Here is a 21530-nt window from a genome sequence, read left to right as displayed (position 1 = left end):
AAGGTAGTGGTTGTCACCCATAAAACCCTTCATGGCATGGGACCAGGGTATTTGTGGGACCATCTGTCCCCAGTTGTTTCTGCCCATCCCACTAGATCCAACAAGATAGGCATGCTCCAGTTCTTGCCTATTAAACAGTGCCATCTGGTGGGACCCAGGAAGCATGCTTTTTCTGTTGCAGTGCCTGCTCTCTAAAATAGATTCAGAGCCCTGACCCTGCTAGCATTTTGGGAGTTCTTCAAGACATGGATGTTCCCTTGGGCATGGGGTCTGGAGCTTAGGTGAGGCCGTCACTGTGAGTTTGTCCTTCTTATGATTTGAGTTGGTTTTGTCCTTGGCCACCATTATTTAGACTTACTCTTATTGTGTTTTGTTTTATTAAGTTATTAAGATTTAATCTTATGTAGACTGCCCAGAATCATATCTGTGCCATAAGATGGGCAGCTACATAAATTGATATTTATTTATTTATTTTATTTATATTTCAAATTTCCATCACCGCCCATCTCCCCCAAAAAGGGGACTCTGGGTGGTTTACAATCAAAATTAAAACACATAAATTACAATATAAATACTCTATAAAATAAAATAAATATACAGTAGAAAATATAAAATCCAGCAGTGTAGATCTTGTTTGTTGGGGAGAGATCTATAATAGCCACCCCCAAGATGAACTGGTGCCCCTCCCACCCCATGCGAGGTGGCAGAACCAGGTTTTTAGGTTCTGTCTATAATAAAAATAATAAATAATAAACCTGCTCATCTGGATTTTGTTTAATTTTTCAGTTTTATTGGTAACAAACAACAACAACAAAATATAGTGATTTCTGTAGTGATTGTACAATATATGTATATAAATGGATATGGTAGCCCTAGGCTAAGCTCACATTTGGAATTTTAAGGGCAAATACATAAAATGCCTGTCATGGAAAACTTGCCTATTCACAAAATGACCATAATTGGCAAGGCTGGCCACAAAATACACATTTAGCAGAAGGTAAATTAGCCCCAGGATACTCTCTTCCACCCTACAGGGGGCCAAAGGCATTACTGCAAACGAATATGATTACAGAGCCTGGTGTTCTGTTCTGCAACACACCAGCATCTTATTTATTCATTTATTTCCCATTAAAAAGTCAACAGGGAACTCATGAGCACCAAAGAAGGTGTCTAGGGGCACACTGGTACGTGCACAATGAATGCTCATTCTGATGATCTGGAGAGAAGATGGACCCCCCCCCAAAAAAAAAGTATAGATTGGCAGGGGAATAAAATCATGAAACAAAACCCTTAGAAGATCCCCCTACCAAAATGTGTGCATGATAACAAATCAAAGAGACCATCATGTCACCACATATTTACTTGAGGAGGTTACTGTCCTCTTGCTAAGTACTCCATTTCCTGTAAGTGTTACCAGAACCAATGCTAAAAATTGTTTAAACAATTTAATTTAAAGTGATTCTGTTTAAATTCCCCATTGCCAGGGTAGAGAAAATTACTGACAACTACATATCCAAACCGTGAAGGGCCACCCAAGATGGGAAGGTCATGACAGAGAGGTCAGACTAAATGCAATCCCCTGGGGAAGGTAATGGCAACCCACCCCAGTATTCTTGCCGTGAAAACTAAATGGATCAGTACAACCAGAGATATGTCGGTATTCCATCAGAAGATGAGACCCCCAGGTTGGAAGATGGTCAAAATGCTACTGGGGAGGAACAGAGGATGAGTTCAGCTAGCCCCAGATGTGATGATGCAGCTAGCTCAAAGCTGAAAGGACGGCTAGCGGCCGACGGTGCTGGTGGTGAACGGCGAATCCGATGTTCTAAGGATCAACACACCACTGGAACCTGGAATGTAAGATCTATGAGCCAGGGCAAATTGGATGTGGTTATTGGTGAGATGTCAAGATTGAAGATAGACATTTTGGGTGTCAGTGAACTGAAATGGACTGGAATGGGCCACTTCATATCAAATGACCACCAGATCTACTACTGTCGACAAGAGGACCACAGAAGAAATGGAGTAGCCTTCATAATTAATAGTAAAGTGGCTAAAGCAGTGCTTGGATACAATCCAAAAAATGATAGAATGATCTCAATTTGAATTCAGGGCAAGCCACCTAACATCACAGTGATCCAAATATACACCCCAACCACAGATGATGAAGAAGCTGAAGTAGAGCAGTACTATGAGGATCTGCAGCACCTACTGGATGCCTAAAAGAGATGTTATTTTCATCACGGGACACTGGAATGCTAAGGTGGTCAGTCAAATGACACCTGGAATTACAGGTAAGCATGGCCTGGGAGAACAAAATGAAGCAGGACATAGGCTGATAGAATTTTGCCAAGACAATTCACTCTGCATAACAAACACTCTCTTCCAACAACCTAAGAGATGGCTTTATACATGGACTTCACCAGATGGACAACACTGAAATCAGATTGACTACATCCTTTGCAGCCAAAGGTGGCAGACATCTATACAGTCGGTAAAAACAAGACCTGGAGCTGACTGTAGTTCAGATCACGAACTTCTTCTTGCACAATTTAGGATCACACTCAAGAGATTAGGGAAGACCCACAGATCAGCTAGATATGAGCTCACTAATATTCCTAAGGAATATGCAGTGGAGGTGAAGAATAGATTTAAGGGACTGGACTTAGTAGATAGGGTCCTGGAAGAACTCTGGACAGAAGTTTGCAAGGTTGTTCAGGAGGGGGCAACAAAATACATCCCAAAGAAAGAGAAAACCAAGAAGGCAAAATGGCTGTCTGCTGAGACACTAGAAGTAGCCCAAGAAAGAAGGAAAGCAAAAGGCAACAGTGATAGGGGGAGATATGCCCAATTAAATGCAAAATTCCAGAGGTTAGCCAGAAGAGATAAGGAATTATTTTTAAACAAGCAATGCGCGGAAGTGGAAGAAGACAATAGAATAGGAAGGACAAGAGACCTCTTCCAGAAAATTAGAAACATTGGAGGTAAATTCCAGGCAAAAATGGGTATGATCAAAAACAAAGATGGCAAGGACCTAAGAGAAGAAGAAGAGATCAAGAAAAGGTGGCAAGAATATACAGAAGACCTGTATAGGAAGGATAACAATATCAGGGATAGCTTTGACGGTGTGGTCAGTGAGCTAGAGCCAGACATCCTGAAGAGTGCAGTTGAATGGGCCTTAAGAAGCATTGCTAATAACAAGGCAGTAGGAGATGACGGCATCCCAGCTGAACTGTTCAAAATCTTGCAAGATGATGCTGTCAAGGTAATGCATGCTATATGCCAGCAAATTTGGAAAACACAAGAATGGCCATCCAATTGGAAAAAATCAACTTATATCCCCATACCAAAAAATGGAAACACTAAAGAATGTTCAAACTATCGAACAGTGGCACTCATTTCTCATCCCAGTAAGGTAATGCTCAAGATCCTGCAAGGTAGACTTCAGCAATTCATGGAGTGAGAATTGCCAGATGTACAAGCTGGGTTTAGAAAAGGCAGAGGAACTAGGGACCAAATTGCCAATATCCGCTGGATAATGGAAAAAGCCAGGGAGTTTCAGAAAATCATCTATTTCTGTTTTATTGACTATTCTAAAGCCTTTGACTGTGTGGACCATAACAAATTGTGGCAAGTTCTTAGTGGTATGGGGATACCAAGTCATCTTGTATGCCTCCTGAAGAATCTGTATAACGACCAAGTAGCAACAGTAAGAACAGACCACGGAACAACAGACTGGTTTAAGATTGGGAAAGGAGTACGGCAGGGCCGTATACTCTCACCCTACCTATTCAACTTGTACGCAGAACACATCATGCGACATGCTGGGCTTGAGGAATCCAAAGCTGGAGTTAAAATTGCTGGAAGAAACATTAACAATCTCAGATATGCAGATGATACCACTTTGATGGCTGAAAGCGAAGAGGAACTGAGAAGCCTTATGATGAAGGTGAAAGAAGGAAGTGCAAAAGCTGGCTTGCAGCTAAACCTCAAAAAAACCAAGATGATGGCAACCAGCTTGATTGATAACTGGCAAATAGAGGGAGAAAATGTAGAAGCAGTGAAAGACTTTGTATTCCTAGGTGCGAAGATTACTGCAGATGCTGACTGCAGTCAGGAAATCAGAAGATGTTTAATCCTTGGGAGAAGAGCAATGACAAATCTCGATAAAAGAGTCAAGAGCAGAGACATCACCCTGACAACAAAGGTCCGCATAGTTAAAGCAATGGTGTTCCCCATAGTAACATATGGCTGTGAGAGCTGGACCATAAGGAAGGCTGAGAGAAGGAAGATCGATGCTTTGGAACTGTGGTGTTGGAGGAAAATTCTGAGAGTTCCTTGGACTGCAAGAAGATCAAACCAGTCCATCCTCCAGGAAATTAAGCCAGACTGCTCACTTGAGGGAATGATATTAAAGGCAAAACTGAAATACTTTGGCCACATAATGAGAAGACAGGACACCCTGGAGAAGATGCTGATGCTAGGGAGAGTGGAAGGCAAAAGGAAGAGGGGCTGACCAAGGGCAAGGTGGATGGATAATATTCTAGAGGTGACGGACTCGTCCCTGGGGGAGCTGGGGGTGTAGATGATGGACAGGAAGCTCTGGTGTGGGCTGGTCCATGAAGTCACGAAGAGTCGGAAGCGACTAAACAAATAAACAACAACACATATCCAAATGATGTATATGAGAAAGGGAAACATTTCCAGTCGCTTCCAGTTTTTCTTTATGGTCTCTCTTCTGCTCTATAACTGCATTTGTTTTGCTAACTAGTTTTTTTTCCCCCTACCTGTCCTTTTTCTGCCTCTCTACCATCTGCCTTCCTATCTGCTCTGCCTTCTAGCTCTGCCTTTCCTCTCTCCCTCTTCAGCTTCTGGCTGTGCATGCATACCTGTCTATCCATATGTTTATTGCTAGACACTATATCTGTCTACTCACCTGCTCAGTCTTTTGTCTGCATTCACATCTCCCTACCCCACCCTCCAGTTTTCCTGACAATTTCAGCAAATCACTTTGTTTTATGACATCAGTAAGTTTTTCTCCCCCATCAAGTACTAGGCAAGAAATCTATGCTAGTTCACCACAAGAATGGCATATACAAGGCAAAACAACGTTGGTTGAAAATGACTGTGCATCTGCCAAACCTCTAAAAGTGATGGAGAAAGATGGGATTGCAGCATGCAGCGGTGCATCTCTAATTCTCTAATCCCAAGAGAAATCCTAAGGAAGGTTGGGAGCAAAATTTTTGTTGTAGAGGTTTATGAGCTAAAGCCTGGTCAGAGCAACAATCAACCCTCTCCCCCGCCACCACCATCTTCACCACAGAACCCTTCTGATACTTCTTCCATTAAATATACCAATTGATTGACAATCAGACCACCACCTCCCTGATGGGCTTTCACAGAGCTGTAAATATATGGCTCTTTGAAAGAGCATTTGGAGGATGTTGAGTCCTAGCCTGTTTTGTGGTGCTTTGATTGTTCTGAGACTACCTGGTTACTCCTGTGTATTGTTTTTAATCTGTTTTTTATGATTGTAAGCTGCTCAGAGCCTGCAGGAATTGAGCAGTATAGAAATTTCAGCAAATAAATCAATAGGTTCAGTGTTTGGTAGGGACTAATTCTAAAACCCAAGTTTGGACCTAATGTCTCTTTAAATAAAAAAGCTAGATTTATCTATTTATTTGGTCAATGTATATAGCCACTCTTGACAAATGACTGATAGCAGCATACAGTTAAAGTAACAATAATACTTCACCACAATAATACAAAAATGAACAATTATAAAATATAATAAAATTTAAAACAAATTATGCTGGAGATTATTCAACAATTAGAACATCTGGATGGGTTCACAGATCTCCTGATCTAAAGCCTGGGGGAAAAAAACAAGTCTTCGGAGCCTTATAAAAGGCAGGCAGGATTGGGGCCATCCTTCTTTTCCTGGAATAACACAGGGGCTCCAACTGGGGAATTAGCAGGTTCAATAAACACCCTTGACAGATTTTTGTCAATGAAGTCCCATAATGCCTCAAGTTCCTTCTGGGTCATCGGGTAAATTTTTGGCTTCCACCATTCTTAGTCTCTCAGGGGTTTGAGAGTCCCCTCTCCTTCGCATGCCCGGTCTCATCTCCATTGACACCGTAGTAGATGCTTTGTCTGGGGTTAGCGGGAGCCAATACTTCCAGGACGTCCCCGACATCCCTGGTTGGGGTTCCCCCACTTCATCCAAGCTGATCAACTCTGCGAGCAATTCACTGGGTGCCGGTTGCTTTGGCTCTTCCCCATTGTCAGATTCCTCTGCATCAGAATTGGAACTTGATTCCTCCCTTGACAGGTCTCGGGATTCTGAATGTTCTGGGGTGAGATCCAGTTCTCCGCTCTTGACCGTCGACTCGGGCATCAAGCTAGCCGTCTCCTCGAGTCCCCCGGTCGTGAATTTTGACTCAGCCATCGTTAACTATTTTCCCTCACAAGAGACTGATCTTGGTAGGAGCTAATGGTACAACTTTGGGATTCTCAGCTTAATGTAATGGTTGCCTATTCTAAAACACCATCAGACTCATGAGCAGGAATTCAAAGATATCTGATTTATTAAAGAATAGTATGTAGGATCACAGAGAAAGCTGAGAATGATGAAAGCACGCCAAATTCAAAGTAAAAACCCTCAGTGCAAATGAAATCCCTCCCCCGTAGAATCTTCTCAAGTTCACAATCCCAGGTGCTCCTAACGGTCTCTGATGGTCTGCGGGAAAAGGCCTTGAACAGATAACATAACCCAAACACATTCCATCACACTGATTACCCAGACAGAGCTTGGTACAAGGTCTCACAGCAGCTCCCTCCCAAACAGAAACGCGCGTCAGCGCCACGGCATGTGAAACGTTACGATGTATAAACTACATTGAAACAGTGAACATGACAGGCAGTCACAGCAACACAAAAGCCATGTCTCTTCATTCCATAAGATGGCATTGTTTAAGAGATGGGACTGAGAGTGTGCTGGTCATATTGGAGTTCAGTGGACATTTAAAACTGATCAAAGGTGTGGGTCCCACAAATAACCAGGCCTGTGCCATGAGGGGTTAAAAGCGATAACCAGAATCTTGAATTACACTTTGGGATGAAATGTCTAGCAGACCTGGGAACATGGAGGAGTAGATCTATTACAGAAAAGATTCCTTAGTCTAGGAGTGAGGAAAGTGTGGGAAAGAGATTCAGAGTAAAAACCAAGATTATGGCAACCAGCTTGATTGATAACTGGCAAATAGAGGGAGAAAATGTAGAAGCAGTGAAAGACTTCGTATTTCTAGGTGCGAAGATTACTGCAGATGCTGACTGCAGTCAGGAAATCAGAAGATGTTTAATCCTTGGGAGAAGAGCAAGTAAAATTCTACTTTAATTACATTAGGTAGAAGCTAATCTGGAGAATTGATTTGACAGGCTTCCAATATTCTGTTACATTATTCTACTAGCAAGAAAGACTATTTCAGAAATCCAAGTGGTTCTTGTTTCCTAAGTTTGCCGGCCTTGACTGGCTTGAGACACCTGGAAGCCCACTGGAAATCCTGCAGTTTGAGATGTACTGGTGTTACGTGGGAATGCCGAGGTGCAGGCTTAATTACCCATGCCACTGCATTCTGGACCAGATGTAGAGCATGTTGCCATAAGGTAGACAAGAAGTAGTCAGGGCATGAGGAAGGCCTCCTGATCCAGGAAGGGGGGCAAAATGGATTTGTGCACAGGCCCTCCAAGCCATGACCGCCACCTGTTCTTCAAATAGGAACCATGAGTCCTGGAGGACCCACAGATTGCACACTGAGTTTGTCTTGGGGAATACAACCCTATTCAAATCTAGGGATAGAAAATCTCCAGATTCAGGAGGTCTCAAAATCCACAACCACTTGATTTGCTAGAGTTATTTCTTTCCTATCCAAACTCCCACAGCCTCCAGACACTGAGACAGACACTGATGGCATCACTTGAGCAACCAGGGGTTGAGATGTATAACTCCATACCAATGGATTACTTCATCCAGTGGCCTCATGTAGGGGTGGAGAGAGGCACCCCACAAAGCAATGATCAAGGGCCAGAGCTCTCCCCCCAGCCCCCCACCACACTGACTGGATTTCTGACTGGAACACTGATTTGGTGAAAGAAGATTACCACCATTTGTCTCCCACTCCCAATCCCGTAAGCTGGTCCAGATGAATGATGATCAATAGCATTGAAGGCTGCTGAGAGATCAAGGAGTGTCAGGATGGATGCAGCACCCCAATGCTATTTCCATACAGTCATCCACAAGTGTAATCAGTGTCATCTTGGTACTGTGCCCAGGCCTGAAAGCTGACTGAAAGGAGTTCCATATAATTTGTTTCCTCCAGAGCCTTCTGGAGCCGCTGTCTGACTACCTTCTCCACAACTTTCCCCCCGAAGTGAAGATTAGAAAGAACTCAGAAATTATTCATCATCATCAGATCTACAGATAGCTTCTTCAGGAGGGGCAGACACATTAGATCCACACACAAATTGCATTCAAGGATTAATTCACACCATCTGGATGCAGCCACATGTCACCTCCCATGATCTAATAAACAGGTGGTCACACTCATAGCTCTAAAGATCTTGTTCACGTCTTTGAGACTAACCTGCTAAAACTGCAGATGCAATAAGAGCAGAAAAATGCCTCCATTTTGCTGTTATCACCGTAGTGTAATCCTTAATTAATGCTCTTACCCATGTTTGGTCAAACTCGCTCTTTGTCTTCCTCCAGTGGCATTCTAGGCATCTCTTCTGCTGTTTCAACTCTTGAAATTCCTCTGAAAACCAGGAGGACCTTCAGGATCAATGCAGAGAGAGAGACTACAGAGGTGCAATCTAATACCAAGGCTACAGCCACTGTCTCATTCTAAGAACAGACTCAAGCCTCAGTCAAACTACACATCCTCAGCAACTTCCCCAAGCACCCTCTGAAACCCTATGGAATCCATCAGGTTCCTGGGGCAGAACAATCAAATTGGTCCTACTTGCAGTGGAGAGAACATGTTGAGAGCTCCAAAGCAATCAAAGAACAATTTGTCTATAAGAAATAGATACATCTTCCACCTCCATATCATGACACCACTGTCCTAAGACAAGAACCAGAATTGTGTGATCCCCACCATGTATTAGGCCCTCAAAAATTTGGTTATGTCCATGGTTATCATGGTTATCATGATGGCCATGTACTCCCAACTGCATCAGTCTCCATGTCTAGGGAAGGCAGCTTGAAGTGTCTCAGTACCATAAATCTAGAAAATTCCATCATCAACTAAGCCTTTCAGCAATTGATGCTGGGAAGCTGCTATGGATCAGGAAGGTATAGTAGCAGTAATTCCATCTATTCCCTAGAGCCCAACTTCACAAACAGGGTGTTACCTATAAAGCAGTGTCTCTGAAAGCCACAATAAACTCTCAGATAACAACAGCCATCCCTCACCCCTGCCTCTGTGCCACAGTCAATACCGGGGGTGGGGGAGCATACTTTCAAGAAAGCCATCACTTCTGTGCCCATCCAAGTCTCAATGGTACATGCCAGAACAGCCCTCTCTTCCATGATAAAATCATGGATGAGGAGCACCTTATGACAGGCTGACCTGGCACTGAGCAGCAACAGCCTGAGTCCAGGCCCCTGAAGATTCAGTGACCAAGGGCTAGAAAGAGGAATTGGTACAAGATATTAAGTACACCTTCTCTAAGAGGCCCTACCCCTATCTCGCACCATATCTCTCTCTGCTCATCACCCCAGAAATGTTACAGCTGCCTGCCCCAAACCCAAACCCCTGAACATACTATCTCTTTCCTGGGTCCATGCCATTAGCCACTCCCAGACTAACAATTTAACTGTGCAAGACTTTGCAAATTTTAGGATATTTGTGCAAGGCTAGAATTTGAACGATTGTAAATGAGGACATGTTTATCTACCTTGTTCCAAGTTTTGCTTTCTCATTTTAAATTATTACAGCCTTCTAATGCTGGAACATGATGTGCCAAATGTACACCTATTTCTCTTCATTCTGTGAATCTCATAACATTTTTTGCTAGCTATGCTCTGTAAAATATAAATGGCATTTTTGAAACTGTGCAGAAAAATAAACTTGCTTTAAAATGACAGAAATAAAATTGAGGAATATCTCTTGATTTTAAATCTTCCAAGGACAATTAAACAATCTGATCATATTGTCTCAAAGTTTACTTCCCTTTTTGAAATACTTCCAAGGCTTTGAATGTAAATTTTCTTTTAACTGTGCTTCCATATCAAACTCAATATAGATTATTGAAAATATCCTTCAAATATAATATTGCAAATTGTAATACCCATTGACCATTTATTTCTATTTGCTTATACTTTGTATACTTCTTTCACCTTTTATCAACAGAAATGTAGATTAACAATACAAATCTGATTTGGGTTTTCTCCTTTCAACATTTAGCACCATTGAATTTAATAGACATTTTACATTTTATGGGATATTTTAGATAGCAGAAAAGTTTGCATGCAAGCAAGGCTGTAGATTAGTTTCAGGTGTAGCCTGTTTGATGCCCTCCAGAAGTTTTTGGTTTCAATTTCCATCAGTCCACAAGCAAGATCTTTGGTGGTAAATTTTAGAATCATAATGCTAAACCCTGGATTAGCATTAGGAAGATAAGTCACAGTGAGCTTTGGGTTCCTCTGCTCCCCTCTCAGGCTGTCATTTTTCAACATGACTATAAGATCGTAAACTTCTTGTTTAGATTGACTGCAGCCTGAAATTGTCAATGGAGGGAGGAGCAAATGAGATTTTGCATACCACTAATATTGGTAATGTCTTCCAAGATCTCTGTCCTGATTATAATGGTGGTTGCCTTTATGCTCTTTCATCTTTTATGGCACATGGCCTATGTAGGACTATTTATATTGTCCCTATATTTTTTATTAATTGCATTTGCTGCCTATGTATTTCCAAGCACAAAGATTGATTTTGACCTACTGTATATGACTCTAAGCAGACTGGGGCATAATTATCTGAAGAACTGTTTTCCTCCACATAATCCTGCTAAAAATACAGGAGCTTCTATAGACATTCTTTGATCTTCTTCCAGGAATTAATATAGTGAGGGTCCTTTCTGGGGTGGCTTTCCATTCCTAGAATTCTTTCCCAAAGCAGATCTATGTAGCTCCTTCACAACGTGGATATAGAAAGACAGTTGACCTTTTATTTTTAATCAGTTTTCAAGCCCTCCTAGTCATTCTAGCTTTTGAAAGTTCTATATTGTTTTCTTATTTCAAGTATTTCAAGTATTCCATTCTGGTCTTTCAATTGGTTGAAACACACTGCTTCTTCTTTTACCAGATTTATGTTACACGATTGCTGTTAGGAAAAAACCACAAAATGCAGTAACCTAAAGTGGATTTTCTAACAAATTCCATCTGGATTTATATTATTACTTTTTTGTTTTTGATTTAGCATTCTCTATATATGTTTCCCTACATGAGAATAACTCCAAGGCACTTTTATGGACAGAATTGCAACAAAACTAACCCGAAGGTGTGAAGTCTTGTGGAAAAATGAATCATTGCTGCAGCACCAACCAGTGATGGCCTTCAAGGTGTTTCCAAATTGCACAGAGAAAAGAAAAACTGGGCAAAGGCCAATTAACAGCCAACTATTTGTTTTCTTTTTTTGCTAGGAGTCCTTCATATTTCCTTTGCTTTGCCATGTCTATCTATCTTGCTAATCTTTCCATTGCTTTGCAAAACAATAATTTCTGGTACAGCCTCTCTCCCTAGCTAGCCTTCTATCATCTGCTCAAAGCTCCCTATGAAGCCAGCACCATCTCTCTAAGTGATCTTTTTCTCAGGTACCTGTTCAAGTCTTTGTTGATCACTTCTCTGTCAGGGGAATGCAAGTCAGGTTATTTTATGCTCCCATTCTTCAAACACTCCTATTGTATAAAAAAGGTGTTTTAAGTGCCTGAAGGTGGTTTGTTCCTCATTGCTTCACAGAAGTGACATTAATAGCCAAAGAAGAGCACTGCTGAGTACAATTATGAATGGGGTTCAGGTATGAAAGCTGCTGCAAGCCTGCTAATGTTTCCTAATTATAATCCTTTAGGTATAGAGTGCAAGGGAGGCAAGCCAAGGGAAAAAAGTATGAAGCACTGACTGACTATGTTCTCCAAGACAGAGGGGACAGCCAGCAAAGTGGGGCAGATTTTGGTTGCTTCATTTTGAAAAGCATAAGTTCTCTGTGATATTGATAGTAACTTATTAAGCCAATTGGTATTGTGCAGCTAATCCTGATACACCATGCAAACACACAAGGCAAACCACAGACATACATGAATCCTTTCCACGTGGACAACTGCCTGATAAACCAAGGGATCAGTCAAGGCAAACTTCCAAGAACAAAAGACACAGAGAACAGCAACAAAGACATTTTGTTTACAGACAGCCTGTCATATTGATAATAAAAATAATTGATAATAAAACATCTCATGGAAAGTATAAATACATTCCCTGGTTCAACAAGAGAGATGCTACAGGGTCAGTTAGAAAAAAGAAGGTAAGAGCCCTCCTGATCAAACTAAAGACCTGCCTATTCCAGCATTCTGTGTCAGACAATGAGGTACCAAATGCATCACAGATGCTCACAAGCACTTGAGCAATAGTCATCTTCCACTGTTATTTCCTAAATCCTGGCATTTAATTATGTTATCTTGATTCAGGAGGTATGGCTGTCATCAAGAGGATCATGGATAGTCTGATCCTCCATGCTAACTCCCTTTTCAAATTATCTAAATTTATGACTATCATCCCACACGATGGCAGCAAATTCTCTGGTTCAATAATATATTGTGTTTAGCTATAAACAATTGTGAGACATGAATCCATACCTCAAAATTTGGAAACAGAACAATCAAGGACATTACAAGGGAAACATTATCTTGGATGCATGCATTATGGTACCATACACAGAATTATCTTTGTAGGAATATTGTAGCTCAACCTTCACAATTTAGTCCCTTCCAGATGCTTTAAAGTATACATCCATAATTCCAAAACCAGCATGGGAACCATATTCCAGCATGTCTAGAGGGCACCAGGATAAGGAAGGATGTTTTAGATCCTAGAACAGTAGGATCTGTTTAGGCCCAGTAAAATCAAAATTTTAGTTAACCATCACAACTCTGTCATGAAAAGTAGATCACCTTGGGTTAAGGTTTCCGTAATCAGAAGATATTCCCCCACCTTTCATGTGCATGAATGCATATGCATACAATCTAGCCTACCCAGTGGGGTTGCTGTGAGGATAAAAGGAGGGGAAATTAAATGCTATTCTAAGCTTCACTGAAGCAAGATGGGATAAGCAACCAGACTTCTTTTTCTCTTCATTCACTACTTAACTGCTTCCTCTCACCACAGATGATTCTTTCTGAACTGGTACAGTTCATACGCAGGACTGTACCAAGTATACATATGTCCACACAAGAAGTGATCCTACATTTTATCACAAAATGGCAGTGGACCTGCAACACAATCCCATAGCATGCTCATTCTGAAATGGGTATAACTAGGCATACAGGGATGTCCTGCCATGCTGCTATGCATGGGATTGCCCTTTTTCTCTATTCATGCTCCCAGTACTTTCATTTTCCATCTCCAGAATCAACAGTTTCATAATTGCCACCATCCATCACTAGAATGTCTCACCTCTTCTCTCGCTAACACAATTCCCACATTTCTGTTCCATGAATGCTAAGTTCAAAGTCAATGTGTGAAGGAATTTCCTCATGATCCCAGGGTATACTGCCAGTCTCAACAAATCATACAAGGTTGCCTGTTAAAATTACATTTTGAGGGGTATTTAGTATACCTAAATGGGACAGTAACTCACTGCTGGCTGTTGCATAATGTGATTGGGATCATAAATGCAGAGGCCATTTAAATCCTCTTCCAAGCAGCTGTTTGTACAACAGCATCCCTCCCCAGCTATACACAATGTGTTATCAGAAACTGGGATCAGCGAAGGCTGCAATCATCTGAATACAAGCCAGGAAAAGAACCACAGAAGGAAAAACCAAATATGCAGCACGGCCAGCTTTCCACAGCAGGGAAAATCATTGCTTTGGAGGTGACTGAAAACAGAATAGGCAGCATCCAGTCTGCATCACTCTTATATCAAAAGGTAGGCTTGGAAGCTGAACGGCGGGGACACTTGTCACAACATAGTCATTCTCAGAATGAAGATGCCATACAGCAAGAAAGAAGGATCAAGTAATAAGTTATTTATTTTTGGTCACATCATATAGCCAAGAGTTGTTACGGTCCTTCAAATTAGTCTTGAATTCTGGTTACTGCATGGAGACAATCCTGCAGTTTTCTTGGCAACATTCCACTTGCCACTACCTTCTTCCTAGGGCTAAGAAAGAGTCACCCAGCTGGCTTCGTGCCTAAAGCAGAACTGGAATTCACAGTTTCAAATGTGAATTTATCCTAAATTTATTTTTTTTCCCAATAGGAAAAAGTGGGGAGACTGGGACTGAGTCAGAATTTGGGATCCCATCCTATTTGCCACTTCAGTTTCATAATCAGTCCTCAGTTCTAGGGGAAAAAATCAGAAGTCAACTCCTAAATCATAAGGTTGCTTTTTAAAAATGCAAAGCACTCTGAAAGGGGACAAGAGAAAGTGACAAGAATTCACTTGCTCCGTTCAGGTGTAGAGAAAGAACACACAATTCTGTTTGCAGATAATTAAATGTGTTGGGTTTTCCATTATCTGAGAAGTGATCAAAAATAAAAGCTGGTAAAGATTTCAATAAGATGGGAAGCAAATTTCTTCCCCTGCCCCCTCCACACACATTTATAATATTTAACAGAGGTAAAAGAAACACTTATTCAGGTCTCATTTTAATATGAACTTTACCAAATTTGCACTTCCACAACTTCAGAAATAAGAATATTCTATGTGCAAATCCACACTGTTCTCAACTACTGTATGTGTTAAGCCCTGTAAGGCTGGCAAGCTCAGGAAACAAGAACCACTAGGATTTCTGGAAAGATCCTTATTGCTAGTAGGGTAGCTAATGTGCAGAATCTTGAAAACCTACTAAAGCAATTCTTCTGCACAATTTATACCTAGCATACCTAAGGCAGAATTACTCTGAGACTCTTCCCTTCCTGCCATAACAAGTGTCAAAAGGCTGTTAAATATTCATGGCCGTTCTTCATCCAAATTAAATTGTAAGCTTCTCTCAAGCCTGTTTAGTGAAAATGTGTGCCTTCTGAAGGCAGTCCAGCAGAACCAAAATAAGAGGCAATAGATAGTGATCTCTAATAGTTCAGAAATGAGAAGTCTATAATCACGTACAGATCTCAAATAAAACATATCGTTCTTTTTTTATCAAAAAACAATGGCGAGATAAAGAAGGACTAATAATTCCTTTCTTCAGATTTTTGTTCAGAAATTCCTTTAACGTTCCTAATTCTTCAGTAGACATATATATTGCCATTTAGTTCTGAGATCCAAGCTCCAGGTAGCAAGTTGATAGTATAATTATATGCCCAATTCAGAGGCAAGGTTGCAGCTTCTTCTTCCCCTGAGGCATTGCCAAATTCTACATACTTTTCTGGCAAAGAAGGAGGCACAGGCAGTGTAGCAGGAGGGAGATGCAAAAAAGAATCTAATGCCTGCAATCAGTGGTGTTGGCATTTTTTTTGAGAGGAAAGAAGCAATCTCTTGTTCCAGTGAACATCAGGACTACATGTTGGATTACCGGTCTATGGCCAAGACAATTGGGACATATATAGAAGCAGTCAAATATAGTTGCAATAATTATTTGTGATCATTTCTTCTCATCTGCAAAGGAGTTGCATGTTGCAGGATGCGACCTGATTTGAGGCATTTGCCATTGATCATCTCCATTTGCGTAGGCTTTTCCAGTGGTTGTGTGTGCAAGCCCAATTGCCGCACAATAGCCTCAGCTTAGCAGTTTCTCCAGAGTCCAAAAGAGATGATAGTTGGAGTTCCAAGCCCATGGATATACAAAGACAAATTAGGATTATAAAATGCAATTGCCTGTATCACATGTCAGAACTCTTCTTAATTATCTGAGGACCCTCCTGATAAGCTCTTCGGGTGGGGGGCTATAAAGTTTCCAAAGTCAAGACTTTAGAGCAATTTGGGCATTTACTCACAAGATGTACTAAATCTCCACAAGTACAATACTTTCCAGCTGATTCAAAGGAAAAGGCTTAGCATGGCAAGCCTCCAATAAATGACCAAGTGCTCCACAGTTAAGAATACAATCTGAGATGTCATATTCATTGTTTTTCCACTGCAAACAGAAAACATCCTTAATCATCCCTATTTGCATGGGCTCCATACCACTGGAATCCAAGGAGATTACTGGGAGGGGGAAGGGGGAAGAAAGGCTCTGAAACTGTCTTTTTCTGTTATTTTCTCCACACTTCAACTTCTCTAGACTGCAATCAGTCACCACACAATGTTTAAAGAACTCTTCCAAGGTCTCTGGTATGCCTTGTCACACAATTTCATCCCTCAATTCATCAGAAAGGCCTCCCCAGAAATGGATGATTAGGGAAAAATCATTCCAATGCACAACCCTGGATTATACCTGAAAATCTGCTGTGTATTCACATTCTCTGCATCCTTCTTGTCACAAATCTCCCACTTAGCATCCGCTCTCCTGATGGAATTATCAAAGGCAGGTCTGAACTTCTGCATAAAATCTTGATAGCTGACTAGTGTGGCACCTTTGCTTTCAGTGAGTAGTAGTGCTCATCTACCTGCTTCTTCTTTCAAAAGGCTAAGAACAAATGGCGCCTTGATCCAATCTGTAGGGAACTCCCAACCCACCCACCATGAATAATTCACACAGAATAAGAAAATAAAGAATTGGTCCTGCATTCCCTAAATTTCTCAGGCAGGGTTCCAGGAGAATGGAGTATAACTGCTGCTCAGCCACCTGTGGTGCTGCGCCTAACTGAGGTAAACCCTAATTGAGTGCATAATATAACTGCACGATAGCCTTGGGTAAACTTGTGATCTGTGTGATCTACTGCCTATAGTGCAATAACACCACTGCCTTCTACCCTGCCAACAATAGGGAACCTCAGAAATCCAAAGCCACATCTAGGTCCAGAATGCAGGATCTGACCCTTCTCTTGTGAAACAGTAAAAAGGCTTTCAAGATTCATGAATAACCTTGTGAGGCTAGCCAGCTCAGGAAATAAGACCCTATTGGATTTCTGGAAAAATCTTTACTGCTAGTAGGATAATGTAACAGAACTTTGAAAGCCTACCAGAATAATTATCCCACACAACTAATACCTAGTGTAATTAAGGCAGAGTTACTCTGGGTTTCTTTCTCATGCTTCCTCCCTCCCTTGGACTCAAGAATCTCTTCTGTAGCAGCCCTGTTTCCTCCCTTAAGTGTCTTGTGCCCCCTCTGTGTTCCCAATGTCTATTACGCATTCTATCACACTATGTTATACAGTTCTCAGTTTAAGAAAATGTACATATTCATTGGAAATGGATACAGAAATGCACCATTTTATGTTAAACTGCATGGAGAAAGTGTGCATATTATAAAAACATGTTTAAATATATTTAGATTAAAAAGAAAACGTTTCATGCAGACATTTCAAACATATTCAATACCAATGGGAGGAAAAATGGAAGAGAATGTGACTGGAAAAAAATAGTAAAGTAAGGAAAACCAAACTTGACAATTTGACTGTTCCTACTTATTTGAAAGTAAATAAGAACCAACACCCCCTTTATAAACCATTTAAGTAGCTGACATCTACTTACTCCTGATGGTGGGTTTGCTGTCCAACCAAGTTCAGCTGTGGCTGTCCGAGTATCCATTAGTGTTTCTGAGGGTTGACAAAGAAAGGGGGGGAAAGCAAGTTAGGAGTCTGAACATAAGTACCACAAAGATATATTGGGATGTTATTTGTTTTCAAAGTTGATATATAATTCTCACTGCTGCTCTGTAGATACAAGTTTAGGCTTTTACAGTGCTTTGAACTCCCAGTACACAGAATAATGGAACTGGAAGAGAGTATTTAGATTAGCGAATTGAGTTTAAAGCATCCCAGGAAGATGACAGTCCAGTTTATACATTTAATTTTTCATAGCATCTTAAAGATTAACAAATTATTATGGTATAAGCTTCTAAGGACAAGAATTCACTTCATTGGACATATCTGAGGAATTGGACTCAAGAAAGCTTATGTCATAATAAACATATTGGTCTTAAATTACTATAAAACACTGTTTACATAACAAAAATGACTAGTTCACGTGCACTTCCTTTTGAATCAAGAAGTCTTTGTTTCCAGAAATGTTTGCTTATTCTCCTGTTGTATTGACAAATGCTTAGGGTGTTTTATAGGAATGGTGCTTACTCAGTCAGAAGCATCAGAGACAGCTGAAGACCTACTGCATTTCCTGAAACCCCCACTACCAATAGGAAGGCAGTATTGATTATTTTGGTCTCTTGTAATGTGCATGAGACAACAGTATCATCTTCATTGTTTCTTTCTATGTGAAACTGCACAATGGGTTAGCTCCAGATTTGTGTTGCATGTTTAAAATAATGGGCCTTAAAGTCGTAGCTAACTTGTCTCACTGATTTAAGCGGTGCCCCAATTCAACTTACTTTGTTGCAAACCAGCTCAACTTTTACTACACCTCAATCAATCAAACTCAAACTTGGTGTGATAATCAAAAAGCCAAGTAGGGTCTGGATCCAGCCTGCAGGCAGATGACATTCTTGATGCATATGAACATCTATTTACCTGCTCATCTCCAAATGGCAATCTCAACTGACCTTGAATTTGCAGGTTATTATATGCTTCATCTCTTTAGGTATAAATTCATACTGAGCTTTCTTCAAATCATCTACAGATACACAAGATTGATTCATACCCATGACCTCACCATAAGGCTGGATTTCAGCTAACTCTTCTACAAAAAGGCAGTGCCAGTTCCAGCAGAACAAGAATCACATTTCTTTACAGCATAACTTTGATGAAAAAAGCTGAAGTACATAAATTAAAATCTTTCCTGCACCCAAATGAATGGCTCTAACTTCTAGTACTGTGAATTAATAGGATTATAGATTGGTCTAGTAGATATCTTTAAACGATCATCAGTCAGAGCTTAGCAACCAAATGAAAATATGGAATCACATCCCAGGTTGTCTTAACATCTCAGATATCATACTTTTAGATTGTTAATAGATATAGGATTTAAGGGGAAAAAAAGTGAGAGGAAAGTATAAAGAAATCAGAAGGATAGGAAAGGTAATATAAATATGCCAGCTGCTAGAGCTTGGCCTACAAATTCCATTGGTTCTCCAAGCAGTGAGGTTGAACGTGCTGTTGTATGCATTTCCATGAGTACTTGATAGCTGCCTAACTGAAACAGGAATGTTGGTGACTCGATCTTTTGGTATACACTGATTTGTTGCTTAAATGTCTTGCCAACCTAGGCAGAAACCAGAAGCATGAATATTAAAACAATGTGATTGGACTCAGGGTTTCATAAATGAAGAAATAGATTTATTTTATGTTTTGAAAACATGATAAAGCTGTTCTAGTGTTAATATTTTCCCAGTCTCTCCTTTTTTGAAGAGTAATAATAGTAGCAATGACAAAAACAGAAAAACAGATGAGGTAGGAGGAATCCCCCAGGTTTTATTTATCTGTTTAAAAATTAAGTTGCCTGTTGGCAATGTTTCCACCAAATGTTGGGGAAAGAAATGACATGTGTCATCAATCTATGGTCAAGCAGTTCCATGCTGGGCACATTTCCCCTTTCTTTCCTGCAACTCAGATGACTCTGTTTCAAAGTCATCAACTTATGCCCTGAGGCAACTCTAATCATCATTTTAACTATATTTCAACACCAGTAGCTTCACAACAAAAGCTACTGCACCAGAACACTTTTCTTCCTCTTTTTTCCCAAACATTAAAAATCGTATTACTTCTTTGTCTTCCATCTTACATGTTTTCTGGTGCCTAGAAGCACTCCTTACTGCTTAAGCCCACTCTCCTATCTATCTCCCTTCACAAACCTGGAATTAAATATATTCTCCTCTTCATGAGCTATTTGTTCTTTAGCTTCGAGCAACCAAGCTTGTGGCAGGCTCAGGCAACACCACTAATTCTTTTTGTTTATCCCACTGTCACTCAAAATTTGGGAAATTTTGAATTGTCCAAAACCCAGACATATAGCAACCCTCAATTGTCATGTTATCATCCCATAGAGGGTTGCTGTATGTCAGGGTTTTGACTAATACATCTGCCTTTTGAATGCCGAAATCAAAGAAGAATGCTGACATGGAAAGAGATTAAGCAATAGTCATAACATACTTTAGCAGCAATCAAAACTAAATGATTCAAGATAGCTGAATCAGCTTAGCCTCTAAGTTGTGTTAGTCACCCTCATAGATTGACCAAAAAAGGCTTCAGAATCCATTAAATGAATGCACCAGAATGCACTTCGGAGGCATCCATCTAAAGCTCTATGACCTATCAATATGTCCAGAGGAATGGATCAGGTTTGACTGAAATGCTTATAAAGTAGATACAAAACCTATTTATCTATGTTTGACCTATGACAATAATTTCCAACCTAGAAAACATGTTCATCTCAGCTATTTTTTTACATATTCCATCACAAATCATTATATTCTGAGTTGTATTTCTGGAAACAATTGGTATAATCCCATATCCTGCCCTTCATCAGAACTTCACTGCTGTTTTGGTTCTGTATCTGTCTTCTAGACATCAGGAGGAATATTTTTCCTAACAGGTTTGTGGCTGAAAACAAGCTAGAAAGCAGCTACTTGTGACTAATCTACTGAAGAAGAAGTTTGCCACCCTGCAGTGCCAAATCACAAGCTGGCTTACTTAAACATGAACACTTATTAAGTGCTGAGGTCGGGCACATAAAACAACAGGGAGGGATACTTCCTTGAGGCTCAGTGTGCTATCAGGAAAGACTCTAGTCAACCACTTCAAGTAACAGCTGGAATCTTCCTTACAATTGCATTACATCAAATAAGCAAACACGCCTGCTTGTCATTTGACTCAACATGAAGCTTGGGCAGTAATTCACAAGTACTTCCCATGCAAGACCTGTAAGTTAAGAGCTTTTACAGATGACTTGGTGTTGGTTTTGGAAGATCCTTTAAAGGGAATTGAAGTATTAATGGGTAAATTAAAAGAATTTGGTGCATTAGCAGATTTTAAGATTAATAAAAAGGAGACAAAGTTATTAACAAAAAATATGAAAATACAAGATCATGTTATTTCAAAATAATTATGTTAAGACATGGAATGAAGTTAAAAAACGGTATGTTAAGATGGGAGAAAATACAATTGTCATTGCTGGGGAGAATTTCTGTGATCAAGATGAATGTCTTACCTCAAATTTTTGTTTCAAACAATACCTGTTTTGAAAACTGATGCACCATTT

General features: G+C 40.4%; 1 protein-coding gene across 2 annotated transcripts in view; it reads right to left on the bottom strand.

The window, feature by feature from the left end:
• Positions 1 to 21530, bottom strand: part of EPHB1 (EPH receptor B1) — a 411545-nt gene that overhangs the window by 270333 nt on the left and 119682 nt on the right. For both annotated transcript variants that reach the window (XM_063306816.1, XM_063306817.1), the window contains exon 2: positions 17853 to 17917. In XM_063306816.1, coding sequence (XP_063162886.1) covers positions 17853 to 17917 — 65 coding nt within the window. The remainder of the gene's footprint in view (positions 1 to 17852; positions 17918 to 21530) is intronic.

Source organism: Candoia aspera, chromosome 6 (assembly GCF_035149785.1).
Source record: "Candoia aspera isolate rCanAsp1 chromosome 6, rCanAsp1.hap2, whole genome shotgun sequence".
NCBI classification, from domain to species: Eukaryota; Metazoa; Chordata; class Lepidosauria; order Squamata; family Boidae; genus Candoia; species Candoia aspera.
Note: the sequence above shows the minus strand (reverse complement) of the source record. Positions and strands in the feature narration are given on the sequence as shown.